General features: G+C 56.0%; 6 protein-coding genes across 6 annotated transcripts in view; 2 read left to right on the top strand and 4 right to left on the bottom strand.

Moving 5' to 3' along the window:
• Positions 1–144: 144 nt before the first annotated feature.
• On the top strand, positions 145–2,569 carry ACRALDRAFT_1042640 (uncharacterized protein). Its single transcript, XM_071015271.1, has 6 exons — positions 145–426; positions 508–521; positions 643–662; positions 787–896; positions 1,016–1,347; positions 1,464–2,569. Exons 1-6 carry the CDS (start codon positions 344–346, stop codon positions 1,940–1,942), a joined length of 1,038 nt encoding a protein of 345 aa, XP_070875275.1. The 5' UTR covers positions 145–343; the 3' UTR covers positions 1,943–2,569.
• Positions 2,570–2,672: 103 nt separating this feature from the next.
• ACRALDRAFT_1063755 (uncharacterized protein) lies at positions 2,673–4,053 on the bottom strand. Its single transcript, XM_071016849.1, has one exon. The coding sequence runs from the start codon at positions 3,368–3,370 to the stop codon at positions 2,699–2,701; it is 672 nt and encodes a 223-aa protein (XP_070875274.1). The 5' UTR covers positions 3,371–4,053; the 3' UTR covers positions 2,673–2,698.
• A 723-nt stretch (positions 4,054–4,776) lies between these two features.
• ACRALDRAFT_2104735 (uncharacterized protein) lies at positions 4,777–7,262 on the bottom strand (the record flags this gene model as incomplete). Its single annotated transcript, XM_071023202.1, has 3 exons — positions 4,777–5,234; positions 5,302–6,873; positions 6,941–7,262. The coding sequence occupies 3 exons, from the start codon at positions 7,260–7,262 to the stop codon at positions 4,777–4,779; spliced, it is 2,352 nt and encodes a 783-aa protein (XP_070875273.1).
• A 784-nt stretch (positions 7,263–8,046) lies between these two features.
• Positions 8,047–14,772, bottom strand: ACRALDRAFT_210562 (uncharacterized protein; the record flags this gene model as incomplete). Its single annotated transcript, XM_071023255.1, has 19 exons — positions 8,047–8,130; positions 8,162–8,424; positions 8,509–8,527; positions 8,567–8,668; positions 8,739–8,832; positions 8,862–8,919; positions 9,018–9,088; positions 9,208–9,224; positions 9,296–9,315; positions 9,374–9,395; positions 9,480–9,583; positions 9,616–9,657; positions 9,813–9,879; positions 9,911–13,640; positions 13,715–13,934; positions 14,025–14,132; positions 14,212–14,360; positions 14,387–14,423; positions 14,487–14,772. The coding sequence occupies 19 exons, from the start codon at positions 14,770–14,772 to the stop codon at positions 8,047–8,049; spliced, it is 5,493 nt and encodes a 1,830-aa protein (XP_070875272.1).
• Positions 14,773–15,676: 904 nt separating this feature from the next.
• On the top strand, positions 15,677–16,570 carry ACRALDRAFT_2123289 (uncharacterized protein; the record flags this gene model as incomplete). The annotated part of the gene is made up of 5 exons (XM_071023858.1): positions 15,677–15,809; positions 15,959–16,026; positions 16,114–16,331; positions 16,414–16,439; positions 16,481–16,570. Coding segments are annotated over exons 1-5 (411 nt in total), but the record flags the coding sequence as incomplete, so codon positions are not given.
• Positions 16,571–17,784: 1,214 nt separating this feature from the next.
• The window catches only part of ACRALDRAFT_2027820 (uncharacterized protein), a gene marked incomplete at both ends in the record, with an annotated part of 1,615 nt that continues 862 nt past the window's right edge, over positions 17,785–18,537 (bottom strand). The window contains one exon of the mRNA XM_071020492.1: positions 17,785–18,434. Within this exon, the coding sequence (XP_070875270.1) occupies positions 17,785–18,434 (650 nt within the window). The remainder of the gene's footprint in view (positions 18,435–18,537) is intronic.

Below are 18,537 nucleotides of genomic sequence, written 5' to 3'. Positions count from 1 at the left end.
GTGAAAACTCGGTGAGGTCGTTCCAGCATCTTCACCTTGATAAAGCCCCACCAAATCTGATAAGGTCTGGTCTGGGGTACGACGTTACAGATAGCTTAGGCGGTGAAAAAAGGGTACCCGATTTTTTTTCTTATTGCCCGATAGCGTTGAGGTCCAAAGATTCTCTCTCCAACCTTTTTGCGCGCAAACATACAACTTGCAATACGCACATCATTTCTTTCCTCTATTTCACTTTTCCTTCTCGCCGCCCCTTGCCGAGCATTTGTACATACAATCAAGGGCTCATCTTGCAGTTGGCCGCTTCTTATCCCCTCTTTCTTAGCTCATCCCTGCTTCGTTCGCCATGGCTGGCGAAAAAATGGAGGTCGACGCGGCTGAGGCCAAGCTCAAGACCATGGCACACTCGGAACAGCACTACTTTAAGAGGTTCGTATCTCTGGCGCGTTGCTCTGTCGAGTAGACGAGGAAAGCAGGATCATGCGTACTGATGTTGACTCTGTTATATAGCTATGACCACCACGGTATGTTGATCGCGATTCAGAAAGACTGGGGTTTACGCCTGCAGACCTATCCCCAGGCTCGCCTCCTCTGGCATTGCCCTCTTTCTCGGCTCAGCTAACGCAAAGTGATCCCATCGCTCAGGAATTCACGAGGAGATGCTTGTACGTTCACGACCGGCCGATTATCTGCTCCCTGCCCCCCATTTGCCTACTACCCCTCCTTCCCGAATGGGAAATTTGTCTACCGCAGCGACACAAGCGTTTGCTCACACGCATGTTCTTCCAGAAAGATGAGGTCCGTACCAGGTCGTACATGAATGCTATTGTACAAAATAAGCACATCTTCAAGGACAAGATTGTTCTTGATGTCGGCTGTGGCACTGCCATCCTTGCCATGTACGTTATTCCTTTCTTCTTCGTTCTCTTCCCTGGCCCGACGACCATTACCAATGCGCCCTCCCTCGTCCGCACCCGTAAGGATGGAAGAGACTAATCATCGTATGGATCGGATACAGGTTCGCGGTCAAGGCCGGCGCGAAACATGTCATTGGTGTCGACATGTCCACCATGATCTTCAAGGCCCGCGAGATCGTCGCGGTGAACGGCATGGCCGACAAAATCACTCTTATTCAGGGCAAAATGGAGGAGATTGAGATGCCCTACCCCAAGGTCGACATCATCATCTCGGAATGGATGGGTTACTTCCTTCTGTACGAGAGCATGCTCGACACCGTGCTCTATGCCCGGGACCGCTACCTCGCCAAGGACGGCTTGATCTTCCCCGACAAGGCTACTATCTATCTTGCCGGAATTGAGGATGGAGAATACAAGGAAGATAAGATTGGATGTGAGTTTGGTCCTTTCGCTCTCCCCGTTTCCCCTTCATTTATTTCCCCCCCTTTCAAAACAACACCCCAAAAGAAGAAGGGAACTTCCAAAGAGCTAACTTTTTTCTCCGCCAAGACTGGAACAATGTGTACGGTTTCGATTACACGCCGCTCAAGGAGGTTGCTCTGAGGGAACCCCTCGTCGACACTGTCGACGTGCAGGCCGTGGTGACCGAGCCAACATTGGCCTTGACCCTCGATCTCTACAAGTGCCAGGTATCCGACCTTGCGTTCAATTCGAATGTCAAGCTTACCGCCCGCCGCGACGACTTCATCCACGCCATTGTCGGCTGGTTCGACATTGAGTTCACCGCCGCCCACAAGACCGTCCGCTTCTCGACCGGCCCTCACACCAAGTGGACGCACTGGAAGCAGACCGTCTTCTATCTCCAAGACGTCCTCACTGTTCAGCAGGGCGAGACGGTTGACTTGGCCCTCCGCGTGAAGCCCAGCGACAAGAACCGTCGCGATCTCGACATTTCCATCGACTACAAATTCGAGTCTTCCGATGCCAATCGTGCCGTCTCCGGCTCTAGCGAGTATAAGATGTGCTAAGGGCAGTATCAAGCGTCGTGACGTCGATTCGCCGCCCCGAGAGGCCATTCCTATGATTCTGGGCCAAGTACGATACCTGGCAGAACGAAATGGAAGCGTGGGCAACCAGCGCGAAAAGAGAACCGGATGGGGGTAACGAGGGGACAGCCAATGGCGACATGTCCCCAAAGCTGTCAGAGGCAACCAGCGCCCACCATGGGTTGTCGAGAAGAGTAAGGAGAGAGAGTTGTTGTCAGGGAGCTCAGATGGTGTCTTTGCCAGGCTGCGTAACCTGCGCCGGCTATGGAGACGTTGAACTCTCCCCAAACGTTATGACACGCTGAGTATTTATGCCATTGACATGGCAATGAGCGGAATACAAAAGAAGACAGAGAAACTAGAAGGCCTCGTCTCTTCTCTCTCGTAAAACCCAGTCTGCCTGTTTAGGCGGTGGGGATTCAGAGGAGAGAGACTCGGAGAGAAGGGCCGCGGAAACGGGAACCGGTCCATTCTCGGAAAGGGAGGCGCAGTGGTCATGACTTATGAGGTATTCTGTGATGGGGGAGAGGGATCAGGCATTGTTTTTGTTTCTACCGTTTGCTCTTAGACCGCCTGTACTTACACCAATGACCCGTGATACCACCGAACAAAAAAAAAAAAAAAGAAAAAGAAAAAAAAAGAAATTTAAAAATCATAAACATGTCTTCATGCCAGAGCGATTGGATTGTCGAATGTATTTTTTAGTTCTTTTCCTTCTCTATAGACCTTGCCCCTTCATCAGACCTTCCTCTGCCTGAGAAGATCGGACACCTTGGGCGGGAGGACAAAGGCGGTGCGATCATTCCGGCGGAAAAAGTCGACGAGCGACACGGCGGTCTTCTCGGGGAGGTCCTCGTGCAGAAAGTGGCCGGCGTCGGGGAAGACCTGCAGCGCGTACTTGCCCTGCATCTGGCCAATGGTGAGCTCCGTGTCGAGACGGTCGGTGCCGGCCAGGAGGAGCAGCTTGCCGCCCCTGGCGGAGAGGAACTTGCGGCTCAGGCCGGCGAACCAGCCCTCCCAGAAGGGTTGGGTGGCTGCGAGGTCCGTTCGCCAGTGCCATGGGCGGGGGGTCCCGGAGGATGACGATGAAGGGGTGGTGGTGGTGGGTTCTTGGTCTCGGACGAGGAGGGGAGGGACGGATACCCGGGCGGAGAGGGCGTTGCGGAGGGTGCGGGAGCGGACGTGCCACTCGATGGCGGACTCCACTGACGGGAAGGCGGCGGGGCGGGTGGAGAGGTGGAGGTGCATGCTCTGGAGGGCCTCGACGGCGGAACCCTCGACGACGTCGAGGACGGCGTGGCCGAGGATGTCGGGGGCGAGGGAGCGCGGGTTCAGGGCGAGGGAGGTGACTACTGGGCCGCCGAGGGAGTGGCCGACCAGGACGAGGGGCGGGGTCTGGGGCCAGCCCATGCGGCGTTTGGTGAGGAGGATGGCGTTGTAGAGGTCGTCTGCGAGGGTTTCGATGGAGAGGTCCGGCGGTCCTGGGGTGGAGGGGGTGACGGTGGTGGAACCGTGGCCGCGCGCGTCGATGGAGAGGATGCCTGCGTTGGGGAGCAGACGGCGAATCTCGGCGGCGACGAGGGCGAAAGAGAGGCCGGAGGAACCTGCGCCGTGATGGGTTACGAAGAGAGGACCGGGGCCGCCTTGGGCGGAGGGGGAGGTGAGGTAAACGTGATGCGTGATTCGAGATGACGGTGCTGCTGCTGATGAGGAAGAATCGCCGTTGAGATCCTCCTGTTCGAGGAAGAGCTCCCTCTCGAAATAAGCCGTCCAGGGTATGGGGTCCCAGCTGCGAGCGCCCCTAGTAGATATCCTTTAGGCACGGGACGGGGGACGGGGCGCGAAGGAGAAGGATGCATGTCCGTCAGCTGCATCTATTTTTTTTTTCTTCTTGCTCAAGGAACCCGGGACTTTCTCATCTCAACGAAATGGCACCGCTCGAAACGTACCCTTGAGGTCTCGCAAAAAGCCTCCGACTCGGCGAAGGAATAATGGTGCCGGTGGAAGAAGCGGACGAGGCCGACGACGAGTCGCCGTCGTCGAGGTACTCGGGCAGCTCGGGGACCGAGTCTTCTTCGTTTTCGGCCGGTTCCTCCTCGGCCACGGGGAACGGCTCGGGCATGTTTTCGAGCTTCCGCTTTGCCCACACTCGTTGGAGGTCGCTCATGTTGATGTTGTGTGTGTGCAAGGGTAGGTAGGTATGTATGAGTTTCCGTTTGGCTCTCGATCGGGTTGTAATAAGGTAGGCAGGTCACCGTTGACGATAAGATAAGATTTGAATAAGGTGGTACACCCGTCTTGGTACTGCATTGTAGCGGTACCAGACGGTACTTATGACGATGGTACAATGGTACATGGTCACATGTCTTTCCTTTGGATTCCGTATCAGGTGACCTGAAGATCACCGCCAACTCACCTTCACATGGATGTCAGGTGGTATAGGTATATATAGATGCTATAACTGATGTTTACAGCTCTCACGACAAACCACCAGTTCATTTTCTTCATCTTCACGCTTCTTCGTCCGTCGTTCACCTCCGCTACCCAAAAATACAAATAAAACCCAACTTACAAGACGAAGGGCAGTGGAAACCCCCAAGGATAGAAGCTGAGGCAAGAAGGTAAATAAATAAAATAAATAAAAAGGAATGTACACACAGAATTCAAGGAGTAAACCTCCCTGCGACAGCCTCTCCACACCCGCGTCCATTTCTCCGGAGAAAAGAAAGGGAACGAGCGTCCCATCTTGGATGTCCACAACATCCACTTCCCCCAATACACAAAACATCTCCCGTCAACACCTCGATATTTGGCGCCTAGTATCCACGGTACTGCCTGTAACCGGAATACCCGTTGCCCCCATTGTCATACGAAGAATCCCAGCCGCCTCCAACGTTGGGTAAAGTTGGCTGTCGTTCAAGGTCCTGGCCCACAGGCGCCGCCCCGGAGACCAGGTTCTCTCGGCTCTGGTTGCGCTGGTGCCCGTACATCATGGCCGTGCCTTGCGTGAGCGCTCGGTAAGACGCGGTGCTCCCGTTGCTCCCGTTGCTGTCGCTGTTCTTGTGGCGGTAGCTGTTGTACATGGCCGCCGCGGCCCTGTCGTACGGGTCGGGAGTAGCCGCCCGAGCCTTGATCGATTGTCTCTTCTCCACCGTCGTGGCCATGGAGAAGGTCGTCTCGCCGTTGGGTCCCATCTCGGGATCTTTTCGGTCTAGAAGGAGCGAGTTTCGCGCGTCCAGCGGCGTCAACGTGTCCATGTCGCGCTGCATTTTCTCTGTAGTTCGCATCAACATTAGCATCTTGTCCATACTTTTTTTTATCAGTAGTATCATTCAACGTACCCATCTCCTTCCGGCGCTTCCGGTGGGGATTCGTCTTGCAGCATGCCTCCACCGCGTTCCAAATGATGAGGATGGCCAGAATACCCGTCAGCGCAGATTGCACCGCAATCAGAGCCACGCCCGTCATGGTCTGCGTGGTCTGTTCGATGCCAAACTGCTCCACAAACACGAGGATGCAGGCGACGGACAATACGCGGACCACCTGGATGACGATGTGGATAATGTTGCCCGAACGGCGCTCAAACGGCTTCTTCCACAGCAGCAGCCCAAGCAGCAGTGCCTCGACAATGAGCTGGCCCGAGGCCTGAGCGAGGCCGTGTCCGTTGCCCGCGGCGATGATGCAGCCCTTGGCGAACATGTACAGGATCACGGGAAGGAACAGCCACCAGTAATCCTTCTTGTACGAGTCGTAGAAGAGCGAGTACTTGACCCAGTTCTCCTTCTTGTCGTAGAGCCCGGACGTGTCGCCCTCGGCCTTCTTGAGCTTGCGCGCCGTCGACCAGATCTTCCAGCTGAAGAAGGCGAGGACGCTGGTGAAGATGGTCAGGGTCGCGCCGGCGAGCGTCTTGGCCGCCCACGAGTCGCCGTGCGTGAACTGGAAGACGCAGTAGAGCACCCAGACGCCGTACAGGAGCAGGATGAGCGATGTGATGGTCCGGGCAATCGAGCCCCAGTAGTGCTGGCGGAAGCCGGTCAGGCTCTTGGGGAAGCTGCCGAACAGCGCCCAGAGCTCCAGGACCACCTTGACCAGCAGGATGCTCACGACGATGGCTGCGATGACGATGGCCACGATGAGGAACACGGTCATGAAGGTGTTGGACTGCGGCACGCTCAGCTGTTGTACGTAGGCCTGGATGCCTTCTACCGTCTTGGTCAGGCCGCCCTCCTCGTCGGCGTCGCCGGAACCGCTGCCTTCGCCGACCTCGCCGACGCTCGTCTCGATCTGGCGCGCCAGGAGCACGGAAAACTCCTGCAGCGCTCGCTTGGCGCGCATGTAGCCCTCGTTGCCCTGGGACGTCGACCCATCGGGGAAGACGAGGGTCGTCTTCCGGAGGAGCTCGAAGCTGTCCTTGGTCAGGTCGCCGCCGGTGGCGCCGCGGAAGTTGTCGATGCCCTGCTGCAATTGGGTCCAGGGGAGGAGGCCGGTAGAGAAGGCGAAATTCTTGGTGAAGCTGCGGTAGACGGGCGGATAGTTGACCGACAACATGCCGTTCATGGCCATGCCTTGGAACCAGCCCACGGTCTCGGTGAAGCTGGGACTGGGGGTACCGCTACCGGCCACTGAACCGCCGCCGGACAACACGGCGCCCACGGCCGAGACACCAGTGGCAACAAGGGCGAGACCGGCGACGCCGGCAGCAACGTACGAAACGACGGCCAAGTCGGTTGTCTTGCCGTTGGTGACCCGGGACTGGATGCAGGCGATGTTCTCGCCGCCGTTCTCTTTCGAATTGAGTTCCAGGGTTGCTGCAGCGGCGATATCGGGGACCTGGAAGGCGATATTGGGGACCATGTCGGCGAATTCGGCGGGAATCTCCTGAACTCCGCGCGCACCAAACGTTCCCTTGGGCACTGCAGGACGTGTTAGCATTTCATTATGGGACTTGTTTTCCTCCCTAAGACTTTTCTGGCATCTTACCAGGACAGAGTTGGGCGACAAAAGTAGAGCGGTCGCAGGGATCGAACGAGTTGGCATAAATCTCATTCCCGTAGGCGGTGACTCGGAGCTCGGCCGTCACATTTTGCTCCTTGTTGCTGGTACCCTCGACGTCAAATGTGATGGTCCTGTTTCCGTGGTTGTACGAGATATCCACCCTTTGTACACTGATAGCCTCGTTGGGGCCGCAGTTGGTGAATCCGATAGTGGAGAGGACGTTGTCGCCCATGGCGCCACTAGCCAAGGCAAGGGTGGCCAAAGCCAGCCTCCTTGGGGCCCATCTGAAGCGTGGACTCTGTATCATGGTCGTTGATTGTGTTGTGATGGTGATGTGTTGTTTCTGTTATATGTCGAGAGGTGTTGTGAAATTCGTGTTCGGGGAGTTGGTCTCAAGTCCCCAATCGGTCTATAATCCAACGTTTCTGTGTATTTTATGGGCGTTCAAAGCTTGCTTTTCCTTCTTTCTTTGCTAAATGACCCAAAATTCTATGCTGGCATGGAGACAGGAGAAAAGGTGTTTGCTGGTTGCGAGTTTCGTGGTTCGTATGATTGCAGTAAAAAAAGATCAGTCCCTCTGGGATACTGACCAGAAAAGTCGAAAGATGCGAGAGTTATAAGTGTTGTATATCGTCAAGGTGCAGCTCGATCAAGAGGCGAAAGAATCGGAATTGGGACAATGAATGATTGTTCGAAAAATGGACGAGCAGTCGGCGGACACACAAAGGCGTCAAAGAAGCACAGCTTTGAGTAGAAGAAGATGGCCAAGGATCAACCTGGAACGAATGGAAAACAAAGCAATCGGTCGTGAATGGTGATGGAATGAATGAAAGAGTCTCCTTTGTTGAGGGCTCTGGAGAGTCTCTCTCTCTCGCTACGTGGTATAGCCTCAGTCTGCTCGAGGCAGTTCGAGGGGCGAGGTGCTGCCTACACTGTTGATGGGCGGACAGCGCGTGACGGAGGAGTTGGGAGGGTGAAGTAGGAGCGAGAGAGGATGAGCATGAGCGAGTGTCAGAGAAAGACGGAGTCGGTTCGGGATTCGATCACAAGGAGGGTTGGAACGGGGTCCCAAGCACCGAGGCCACGGCGGGTTATTTTTGAAACGAGTGGATCAGTCGAGGGCGTATGATGATGATGATAGTGGTAACGATGTTGGATGCATGCCAAAAAAAGGACTTGAAAAACAGAGAGGCGCTAAGGAGAGACTGAACGCGGTTGCATTTGCGAAACGACGATGCCAATGGGTGGAGAGAGTGAAGGAAAAGCACAGGACGAGAGGTGGGAGGGGGAAGGGACTAAACGATCCAGGAGCTCCAAGGGGGAAGAGAAATGGAAGATCGTCTGTGAGTCTCGAGCCAGAGAGTTGATTGGCGGATGGCCAGGATAACGTTCAAACAAGGAAGTTGTATGGACAAGTACGAATACAGCCCCTGAGGCTCTGTGGATCGCCCCTGCCAGAGGCTTAGATGCTCATCAAGGTGCCGTGCATGTACAGTACAACGTACAGAGGTACAGAGGTACAATTGAAGGCGTCTTTCAGTGATAATAGGTACGTTGCGTTTCTCGTATGTACTACCCACTGTATGTATTGTAGATACAACGTACACTCACCATCCTATCCAGTTCCATCACGACATCCCCAACACAATGTTCTCCCTCACACTCGAATGGAAAAAGAGTCCACGGCAACCATTGTATTCGTATCGACTGACTCTAACGCGCGTCACATGTCCCTTCTCACCCGCGATTGGTTCCCTCCCCTAGATATTCGAGGTTCTGCGACTGTGGAGTCGTAATGTCTCATGTTAAATGTCCCGGCGACGATACCGCCTGGCCGGACAGGGATTCCGTGATCTGACCAGGGGTTCCTCTCGGCGCTTGTCCCGCATTGATTGGTTGTAATCACAGCGTCTCCACTTGCTTACCCCTGGGTGCCGGCTTGGTGGGCGCCACGTCTTGGCTGGCTCATTTCTGAAACGGTCCAGACATAAAAATGTACAAACGGGGATTCGGGGGGAAAAGAAAAGAAATTGAAAAAGAAAAGAAAAGAGAAATAAGCCACAATGAACTTTTTGTGATAAGAATGAATACATATGTACGTTGTACGCAAACTCGACAAAATCTTTCGCATCTCTGTGGGAAAATATGAAGCACAGGATCCGAGGTTTGCGCTACGGATTGATTAGGTACATATGTACGTTGTTCGAAATACATACGAATAGTTGTATACAACTAATCACAATCACGTGCACGTATGAAGTGCAGGGTTCTTGAGACACCGGCTCTTATACTCCGTATAATCGTATTATTTGTACTCGGTACTCATAGTACGGGTTGCACCGAGTCATTCTTTACTTGTGCTCACCACATGGATGCCATGTACCTATTCGTACGTTGTACCGTTGTAATTATTCGTACTCATGCACTTCGTGTTCGCTTGCTGACGTGGTCATCACCACCAACATTGACCCAATATCTATAGCTTAGTAGGTCCTCGCTACGTGCCTAAGCCCTTACAACGTACACCGGAGAGAATCCATGGAGATAAATGCCATTTGGACTGAGGGTATTCATGAAAGTCGTTACAATATTCCAACTCGTCGCTCCGCCTGGCTCCACTCATATCCTCTTTCTAATCCTGTGCTCATCAACTCTTCAACTCGTGTTCATGAAAGAGAAGCCAATTGAAAAGAAATCCTCCTCTATTGATACCAGGTGGAAGGAAAGGAGAAGAAAGAAGAACCAAAGAAAGAAGAAGAAAAAATGAAAAGAAAATGGTATCATTTATGCTTCGTCATAAGTCTCCAAGGAAGAATAAAAGTTCGACACTCCGCAGTTAATAGCATCCCTGCTGCACTGCCGTCACTGGGGCGGATAGATCCCAGTTGCACCTTGTTGGGTTGTTGGTGAGTAGGCCGACTGGTCTGTCTGTCCAGAATAGCCAGCAGAAGTCACTGTCTCCTGACCCACGAACATGTCGTATCCCATAGGCTGCTGCAGTCCCAGCCCAGTTTGATCCAACGTCGGGAACGCTTCCAGATGAGCTTGGGGAACCGGCATGTACTGCTGCTGCTGCTGCTGCTGCTGCTGGGCTGCGTTGTACAGAGCAGCCAAAGGGCCAACCTGCTGGTAGGACGGATGCTGATGATAACCCTGCGCGGCGAGGGGCGACGAACCCAGCCCCGAATTGGGACCCCCAAAGTGGGAGGACAACATGGGCTCCTGAACCGAACCTGCGTTCGCCATCGGCAACCCGAATGCCCCCGGGGAGCTGGACAGGGGTTGGCCGCTCGCCATCAAGCCAGACGTATCCAGCATCTGCCCTGGTTGATACCCCGGCTGCGGGAACGCGGGGAACCCGCCCTGGCCCCCCGGCGAATTCGTCGGCTGCTGCTGGGCCGGCAAAGGCGCCGCCGATGGGAACATGGTCCGAGGCGGGGGGTCATGAACCGGGCTGATGACGGTGTCGGCCGCGAGTTCCTTGGCCGCCACCAGCCGGAGAACCGGCAGGCTGATTTGCTCCATGTGCTTGGCGAGGTGCACCGTAAGTTTCTTCCACGAGGGGAACGTCTTGCCGCAGAACCGGCACGCCTCGTCCTGCGGCTTCCGCGTCGTGTCCGCGTGGCACACCTCTACCTTTTGCCAAATCGGATCCACGACGCCCGACCGCCTCAAGGCCGCCTTGGACCGGACTTTGGATTCCTGAAACTTGTGCTCGCGGACGAGGTGCTGCTGGAAGTTGTCGCGTCGGTAGCAGGTGTGCCGGCAATCCTCCACGTCGCACGTCCACCATTCCAGGTGACGGTGCCCCTCGTTCTCGTGCCGTACCCAGTCCGCCTTGCGCTTGAACATCTTGGGATCCCTGCACCTCTCCCACGTACACGTGAACGGCTGCACATCCTCGTGCACGTGCTTGGTCCAGTCGGACGGCTTGTCGAATTTCCTCGACTGGAAGCAGAGCTGGCACTCGAATTCCGCCGGGAGATTGCGCACCGGCGGCATCGGGATGTCCTGGGGGAAGCTTTCTTTGGTGATGGCGCCTTCCATGGGCGCCCCGTTCTCCTCCCCAGCCTCGTACCTGCCCGATGAAGCGTCGTCCTGCGGCCCCGCGTCGCCTTTCCGGCGGCCTGTCGCCCTGGCGCTGCCGCCCGCGCTCATGCAGAGCGGGCCGCAGGGACAGTTCGCTCCGAGCTGCAGGTGCTTGACCCTGAGGTTGAGTAGAGCCTTGTAGCGGATGGTCTGCTGGTGGGCGATGCGATCTGCCAGGTAGCTGTTTTGCGTTTCCAGGGCGGGGTTAAGGCGGATGATGTGCTCGCGGAAGCCGGCAAATGTCGGCGTGATACCCTCGATCAACCGGCCGGAGTCCTGCTTCCTGCCGCTGTCGTCGTACAGCTCTTCGTCGTCGTCCTCGTCGTCTTCGGGTTCCAGTTCCAGATTGACCGACGTCGCCAGCGTCGCCACGGGAGGGCCGCCGCTCAAGCGCCAAATCTCGGCAAGATTCGAATGCGTCTCGCCCGCGCCGGTATTCCTGTTCATGTCGGACTTGCTCCTCCCCCGTTGGAGCTTGTTCTTCACCGGCCGACCCGTAAACGAGTTCCTCGGCGACACATTGGCGGCGGCGCTGATGGAGCCCGAGCGAGCGTGCGTGGTGCCGATGGAAGCCACGCTGCTGCCCATGGAAACGAGTGCCGTGTTGATGCTGGGTGTCTGTGTCTTCTTCGCGCCCCAGGTAGACGCGCGGGTCGGTAGTGTTAGGTGGGGGAACGTTTCCCGCTTTTCAAGAGCCGGCGGCGCCGCGCCCTCTTCGCCGGCCTGGTGGTCGTCCCCGTTGTGACTCCGAGCCCGCTTCATCTGGCTCGCGCTCGGCCGCCGCACGAGACCGCGCAAGTCCTGCAGTATACTCGGGCGCCGACCGTGCCCTCGTTCCCCGCGACCGATGGAAAGCTTCTTGAAGAGCCCTCCGCTGGTGATGCCTTCTATATCGAGGTCGATGAGGCTGGGCAGGCTACGTCGCCTGGTACCCCAGGTCGCCGCCCTGGAGACGATCGACTCGTTGTCCTGACACATTCTGTTGAAGCGGGCAATGGCCGCGTTGGAGGACTCGGGCTGGAACCGGCGTCCGTCCGGTTTGAGGATCGGGTGCGTCATGGGCGCATTCCCCCATCGGTGATTTGAGTGCAGCATGTCCAGGTCTTTCTCGTCCATAGTGCCACCCTGGGGAAGGATGTACAGCTGGTCCTTTTCAAACTTGTTCTGGGTCGTGTGTCCCAAGGGAATGCCGTCGTCGGCACTGTCGGCAGACGGGCCTGGCTCGTTGTACGGTTCCACGCTCGCCTGGAGATGCTCCTGCGGCGGGCTCTGCACCAGATTCTCCGACAGCCACTTGTCAACGTCCTGGTTCTTCTCCTCGACCTCACGACGCGTCACCATCTCATTGACGCTCGCCACCTCGACGGACGACCTTCTGCTGGGATCGAGGCCACCTGGACCGCTAACCCAGCGCGAGATGGAGAGGGTCCGACGGCGGATGATACCGTCGTCTTTCGGGGGAGGTGGAGGAGGCATATAGGCGGCCTGTTCATCGGAATACATGAGGTCACCTACTGCTGTTAGGCCCCCGGCGGATGTACCGGGTTCGTCTTTGTCGCTGTTGTCGTCGTCGTCGTCAAAGGTGAGAGTCCGCTCCAGGGATTGGACGGGTGGGGCATCATCCTTGCCCCAGAGGGAAACCGTCACACGCGGGCTCTGTAGCTGTTCGGGCATGGCTGAAGGCGGAGGCCGTGCCGTGGGGCCGTCTTCGCTGGAGCGGCTGCTGCGGCTGGGTTCTGGGGTGAGTTCGAGAACCGGATGATGGGGCGACACGGCCGGTACGTTGGCCAGGTGAGAAGTGAAAGGTTTCTGAAGGTCCATTGGCGATATGGAAGGGGGAAGGACGTCGAGCTGCGAACGGGTGAATGCCCTCTGGTCACTGGCAGGGGATGCCGTGTGTATAGACGCCGTCTGGCCGGGAGTGAGAGGGTAGATGCTCTCGGCTGGGCGGTCCTGGGACTCGGCCTGGCCGCGGCGTATAGCGGAAGCCGCTGGATTCTCGAAACTGTTCGTCCTACTCGCAGGCATGATACTGTCCTCGTCCAGAAAGTTGGGCGTGTAACCCTCCGCGTCACTAAAATCGACGCCGAAAAAGGAGTCAGGATCGCCAAATTCGCTGAATTCACTCGGTTGCTGATGGCTGTGTAGAGTAGAAATAGACTCCGCTGGCGTATTGGTATCATCCAGGCCAGGAGACGCGTTGTTACTGTGATAAGGCGTGCCATAGGCCGAGAGACGATTCGGGTCCGTCGTTGCGCCATGCAAACGGCGGTCAAGATCAGGAGAAGGTGCGCCATTCCCGGAGACGATGGCGGGGACGGGCTTGTCGCGAGGAATCGGTGCCGGCATGGTGTAGGACGAAGCCATGGGCGAGGATGCGGCGGGGACGGGCTTGTCGCGCGGAATCGGTGGAGGCATGGTGTAGGGCGAAGCCATAGGGGCCCGAGGCGAGGACGAGGCGGGGCGTTGTGGTTTAAGAGATTTGTATCGGAATGGAAGTTCAATCCCTGAGACGGACGAGGAAGGAACCCGGCGATATTGATGCGAACAATCCTGGTAAATTACCGGGAGCGAAATGATTGGAGCCTCGAGGGCGCTGGTGTCATCCTCCGCAAATCAAGCCAATGGCTTTGGGGTTTGCGGGCGTGGATGGTTGAAGGGTAGGGTGACGAGGGAGGAGGAAGGTAATGAGAGAAGCTTTGGCGCGCCGAGACGGGGAAGGCGGAAGGTATGTAATGAGAGGAGAGCCAAGGTAGACCGAGGGGCGGAATACGCGCAGAACAGGGGCGGGATGGAGAGGGCAGCCAGCGGCAGCGGTAGCGGTAGCGGTAGTAGTGGCGGCAGCGGCAGCGGCAAGCAAGTCGCGAGGCGTCTAATCTCGAGCTAGGCCCTGTGCACCGAGTTGGCGTGGGGTCGAAACCAAAAGGCTGTAATAATTATCTGTCCCCCGAACTCGGAGAGGTGGAGGAGGCGAGTCAACCGAAGAGTTCCGTTGACTGAATGAAAATTATGAAGATCTCCGCGTCAATGGTAATTCGTAGTGATATGTAGTGCTGTTTTATCCAGTATTCAGAGATGCTGAGAGCCACTTCTCAGTCGCAGAATCAGTCTGAGTATCATGGATACCGAAGAGGTGAACAGGAAGGGCTAATGGTGCTCGCGAAGACAAATCCAGTGGCGGAGCGAAGTCTGCTTGGTGTTCGTGGCCAGCGAAAGAGGCAAGTGAGCGACAGTAGAGCAGTGAGCTATGATGCGGGATGCAGGGCTGAGAGCTGAGGGTAGCGGGCTGTGGGCTGTGGGCTGTGGGCCGTGGGGTCTTGATCCGAGTATGCCTTGTGGTACTTTGTATGCGCTAGGACGGAGCCGTTGATCACAACGGCTCAAGGCAGTTGAAGAACCTTATGTCAGCGGCAGTAAGTACGTTGTACGTTGTAGTAGAGACAGAGAGGGTGGGGCAGAAGCGAACGTGACAGGGCAGAATGGGGGAGGCCTGGAATGGCGGCCGATGGAGGCAGTGATGATGGCGGTGCAGGGTCAACGAAAGAAGATGAAGGACGAGACGAAGCGAAGAGGACGGAGAGGACGAAGGGGAGGGATAAGAGGGATAAGAAGGAGGGGTTGAATGAGTGTGTACGGTGCGTATTCGTACATGTAATCAAGTACCGATACGTACCTTTGCACTGCAAATTCAACTCGACGTCCCCAAACAAGCAACAGTCAGCAGCCATCTTAGTCGGAGTAACTCTACCCCGGTCCCATGTCAATGTTGGCATATATCACGTGACAGGGACAGTCAATTCAATGTGGAGAGTTGTGATCTGTTTTTAGATGCAAGGTACGTTGTATTAATTTCAGACGAGTTGAGGACCTGGAGTTGAGTGGACTGGTCCGCCTGATCAGGGCAGGCTGGGCAAGATGGCGCCCATTACACGGCAGTATTGTTCGCGGTTTGTCCTGGCGAGGGAGAGTGACGTCCGTCAACCAGCGGCAGATATTTGAGTACGATTCCGAGGAAGTTCCCCTAGATGAAACGATGATGTTCGACTGTGCGCAACATCCACCTAAACATTGGGACTCGTAAAGTCTTCTGTCCGTCAATCTTCTGGCTCGGCGCCTGGGTTCTCTGCCCATGCTCGACCCGCACGACGTAGTGGTAGTCGGCCGACATGTTGAATTCGATAGTCGATGGGCGACGATATCAGCGACGCCGACTGGCCAAGTTTCCGAAATCAGGCGCGGTATTGGGAAAAAGTAGTATCGGGATCCAGTGGTCAGACAGACTCCATCACGCGGCTGCCACTGTGTCTATTTTCCACGGTGCATCGCCCCGTAAGGTCGCGTACATAGTGGCTTAGGAGTCGTTGTTTTTACAGCGTCCAAGACATCACATTGCATCGCAGCCAATCGATTGATACCAATTGTGATGTCGCTCTAGCAAAACGAAGGTCCTGTGAGACATCGTGGGCGAGGAACCATGGCACGAATACGTTGTAACTGTGGGACATCCTCCAATGAAAACCTGATTACATAAACCCTCCCTTACGTCATTCCTCCTCCACATCGTTGCTTTCATCCTCGAGGAAGACGACTGACCACTACCTTCTAATTCCAAGACTATTCCTACTTGCTTCAGGGGCCTCTATCTATCTAGGCGGGTTACCTAACCGACAAGTTATTCACTTACACTTTTCACCTACACTTCATCCAAGGCTGACTTCTGAGGCTGGTCGTCCATGGAAACGACCAAGCCGTCGCCATGTTCCAGGTGCGTCCATCCTGCCCAGCCTCTCGACGTTCAATCAAACCGACATCTTCTTATGCACCGTAAATGATGCGTATCATAGATAACGCCTGTCGTATCATGCGTGCAAAGTGATACTCCAATTGACTAACCCGAAATCCCAATCTCACCAGCCAAACCCCGAAGACCACCTCCACCTCCGCCTCCACCGGGCCAGGTCCATAGTCCTAACATCCGATGAGTGCGTCGACACCCATTAGAACCCCATCCTTCACTCATTCCTCTCCGCTCATTCTCGTCTGACCGCAATTCCCCCTCCGCCCTCTAGACTCGTCGAGATCCGCGCCGCCCAACGCACCTTCGAAGGAGCCTACATGAGGACCGCCCTCGGCCAGTTCTCCTTCGCCCTCATCATCCTCAAAGTCTTCACCGCCGAGTTCTACGCCATCGGCGCCCTGTTTGCCGTCTACGGCGCCGCCGTCATGCTCGTCGCCATGTATCGCCGCTACGAGGGCCACCGCCAGTTCTTCACCTCCCCGGCCCCTTGTCCCCACCACAGCCCTCCTCCTTCTCCTTCGTCTCAGCAACAACAACCGCACCAGGAGTACCGCCAACCGAACGGGAGCAGCGGATACGACGAGCCGAGGCCCTCGTGTGAGCTGTGCCGCGCTTTCGGTGCCCCCGAGCCGGTCAAGAAGTTCCGGACGTCGGGGAACAGCGTTGCTTTGCTTGCCGCCTTGAGCCTCTCCGCCTATGTGGTCCTCTTGGTTCTAACCTGGCGCCTTGTTCGCGATCCCGAGATTGATACTTGACGTTGAATGGGTGTTCCGGCAATTGAGGGACAAGCATCTCGAGGATGGTATGTTCGTGGTGGTGATTTCGTGTTGGACACTAATGTATAATAAGCCTTTGATACCCCGCGAGGAGTTTGTATCGGAATTCTTCATCTCGTCATCTCTTCATCTCGCTCTGTCTGGTCAGACTGGCATTAATACCCGTTGAAATGAACCTATCACCTTTTTTAGTCACCACAACAAAACTCACCAACACAGCAAGCCTCATCATCCCCGGATTCAATCATAGTCCCATGGTTTAAAGCCATACATTAAGAAAATGATACCCAGATATATCATACTTTTGCGTCCCGAAACCTCTATTCATATGTATATGCCCACTACCCCAGTCCTGTCCGCTCCTTTTCTCTTCTCTTCTCGCGGCCCCAACACAAACCACTTCAGACCGAGCGCCCCCTCTTTTGGATTCTTGCCGCTCGACCTCGGTATATCTTGGCCGAGATTCATGTCAACCAGTGCCACCCTGCCGTCATAGCAAATCAGAAAGGGGACTGAATCGACCCATCCACACCCTGCGCGTGTAAAGAAAGCGACTCCATGGAGAGAGTACATGTACTCTTCTTGTCCTCGCTTGTAGTCGAAGACGGCCCTGAGAAGGTCTAGATCATAACTGTATATAAAGCAGGGCCCCGCCCTCTTCGTAGGCCTGGATGTCGCCGGTTGCTTGCCCAGTCAAATTTGCCACCCAGACTTCCTCGTCTTTCATAGCCCGGCTCTATCAGTTGAAGCCAAAAGAAAATAAGAAGAAAAGCCTCATTGGAGGCACAAAAAAAAAAGATCGAAGAAGAAAAGGGAGAAAGAAGAAAAAGAATTGGGCTCTCATAATCTCTCCTTTGACCTTTCATCGTAGCCAGCGAAGGACAATGGAGAGCGTATCGTACATAGTCATACATTCGTTCATCCGTGCCATCCATCCACTGGCCCCTGAGAAATCCCCTGGGAGGCAGAAGCGTCTGCTCTCGCTTCGTTCCAGAAGCATAGATAAGCAGCTCGGGTTCGCCATTGCCTTGAGGAGTACAGTAAGTGCCGTTGGAGGGCAGGCTGTAATATCAAGCAACAGGGCAGCCATCCGCAAGGCGCAGGTAAGTGGTTCCATTGGCGCCAGTCGCCCCCTAGTACTTCGAGCATATCATAACGCTATGTGGTCATCTCTCCGAGAAATACATCCCAACGCTCGATGGAGGATAGTCGCCTGCATCGGGGTGGTGTTCGGAGCGTATGGGTGTCCCCGTCGAGCCGTCGTCCGTTCCGTAACTCCATTGGGCGTAGTCATCACCTGGCCTAGTGTAACCGAGCGCGGGCTGATGCTGTTGCTGTGGCCAGGCCCCAAATTGACCCGCGTGTGGAATGGCGCCAGCCGAGAGGGACGCTGCATGGTCTACGTGGCTCGTCGCGGTGGAGGCCGGCAATGAAGTGGAAATGTGTGTAGCAAATGCGCTCGGGGGGATGGTCGCTGGTACCTGGTGCGCTTGCTGTGGCACCATACCGTACGGAGACGAACCATGGCCCTCATGGCCAAAGGGCATAGACCGGGGAGGCGCCGGGCCGGGCGCATACGAAGACCAAGACGCCATATCTTCGCCCGGTGTACTCCCTGGGTCGGCGTGGTGGAGAGCTCCGTTCCACGCGGCAGTCGCTTGCGGAGTCTGTGCCGTGTACGGCGAGATCCACGGGGCGCCCATGCCCAAGGGTTTGGGGGCTGAGTTTGGACTGGCATCCTGTGATACCCAACCCGCCAGGCCTTGCGCAGCAAAGTCAAACGTCCCAGGGCTAGGGTGAGCACTGTTTGAAGCCACTGAAGAAGAAAATGGTGCCATGTTAGCCTCACGAGACATCCCAGCAGACGGTCTTCGGTTTCCAGGAGGTTAGGGGGGGGGGGGGGGGGGGGGGGGGGGGGA

The sequence above is a fragment of the Sodiomyces alcalophilus genome (genome assembly GCF_042370955.1).
Source record: "Sodiomyces alcalophilus JCM 7366 unplaced genomic scaffold ACRALscaffold_4, whole genome shotgun sequence".
In the NCBI taxonomy this organism is placed as follows: Eukaryota; Fungi; Ascomycota; class Sordariomycetes; order Glomerellales; family Plectosphaerellaceae; genus Sodiomyces; species Sodiomyces alcalophilus.
Note: the sequence above shows the minus strand (reverse complement) of the source record. Positions and strands in the feature narration are given on the sequence as shown.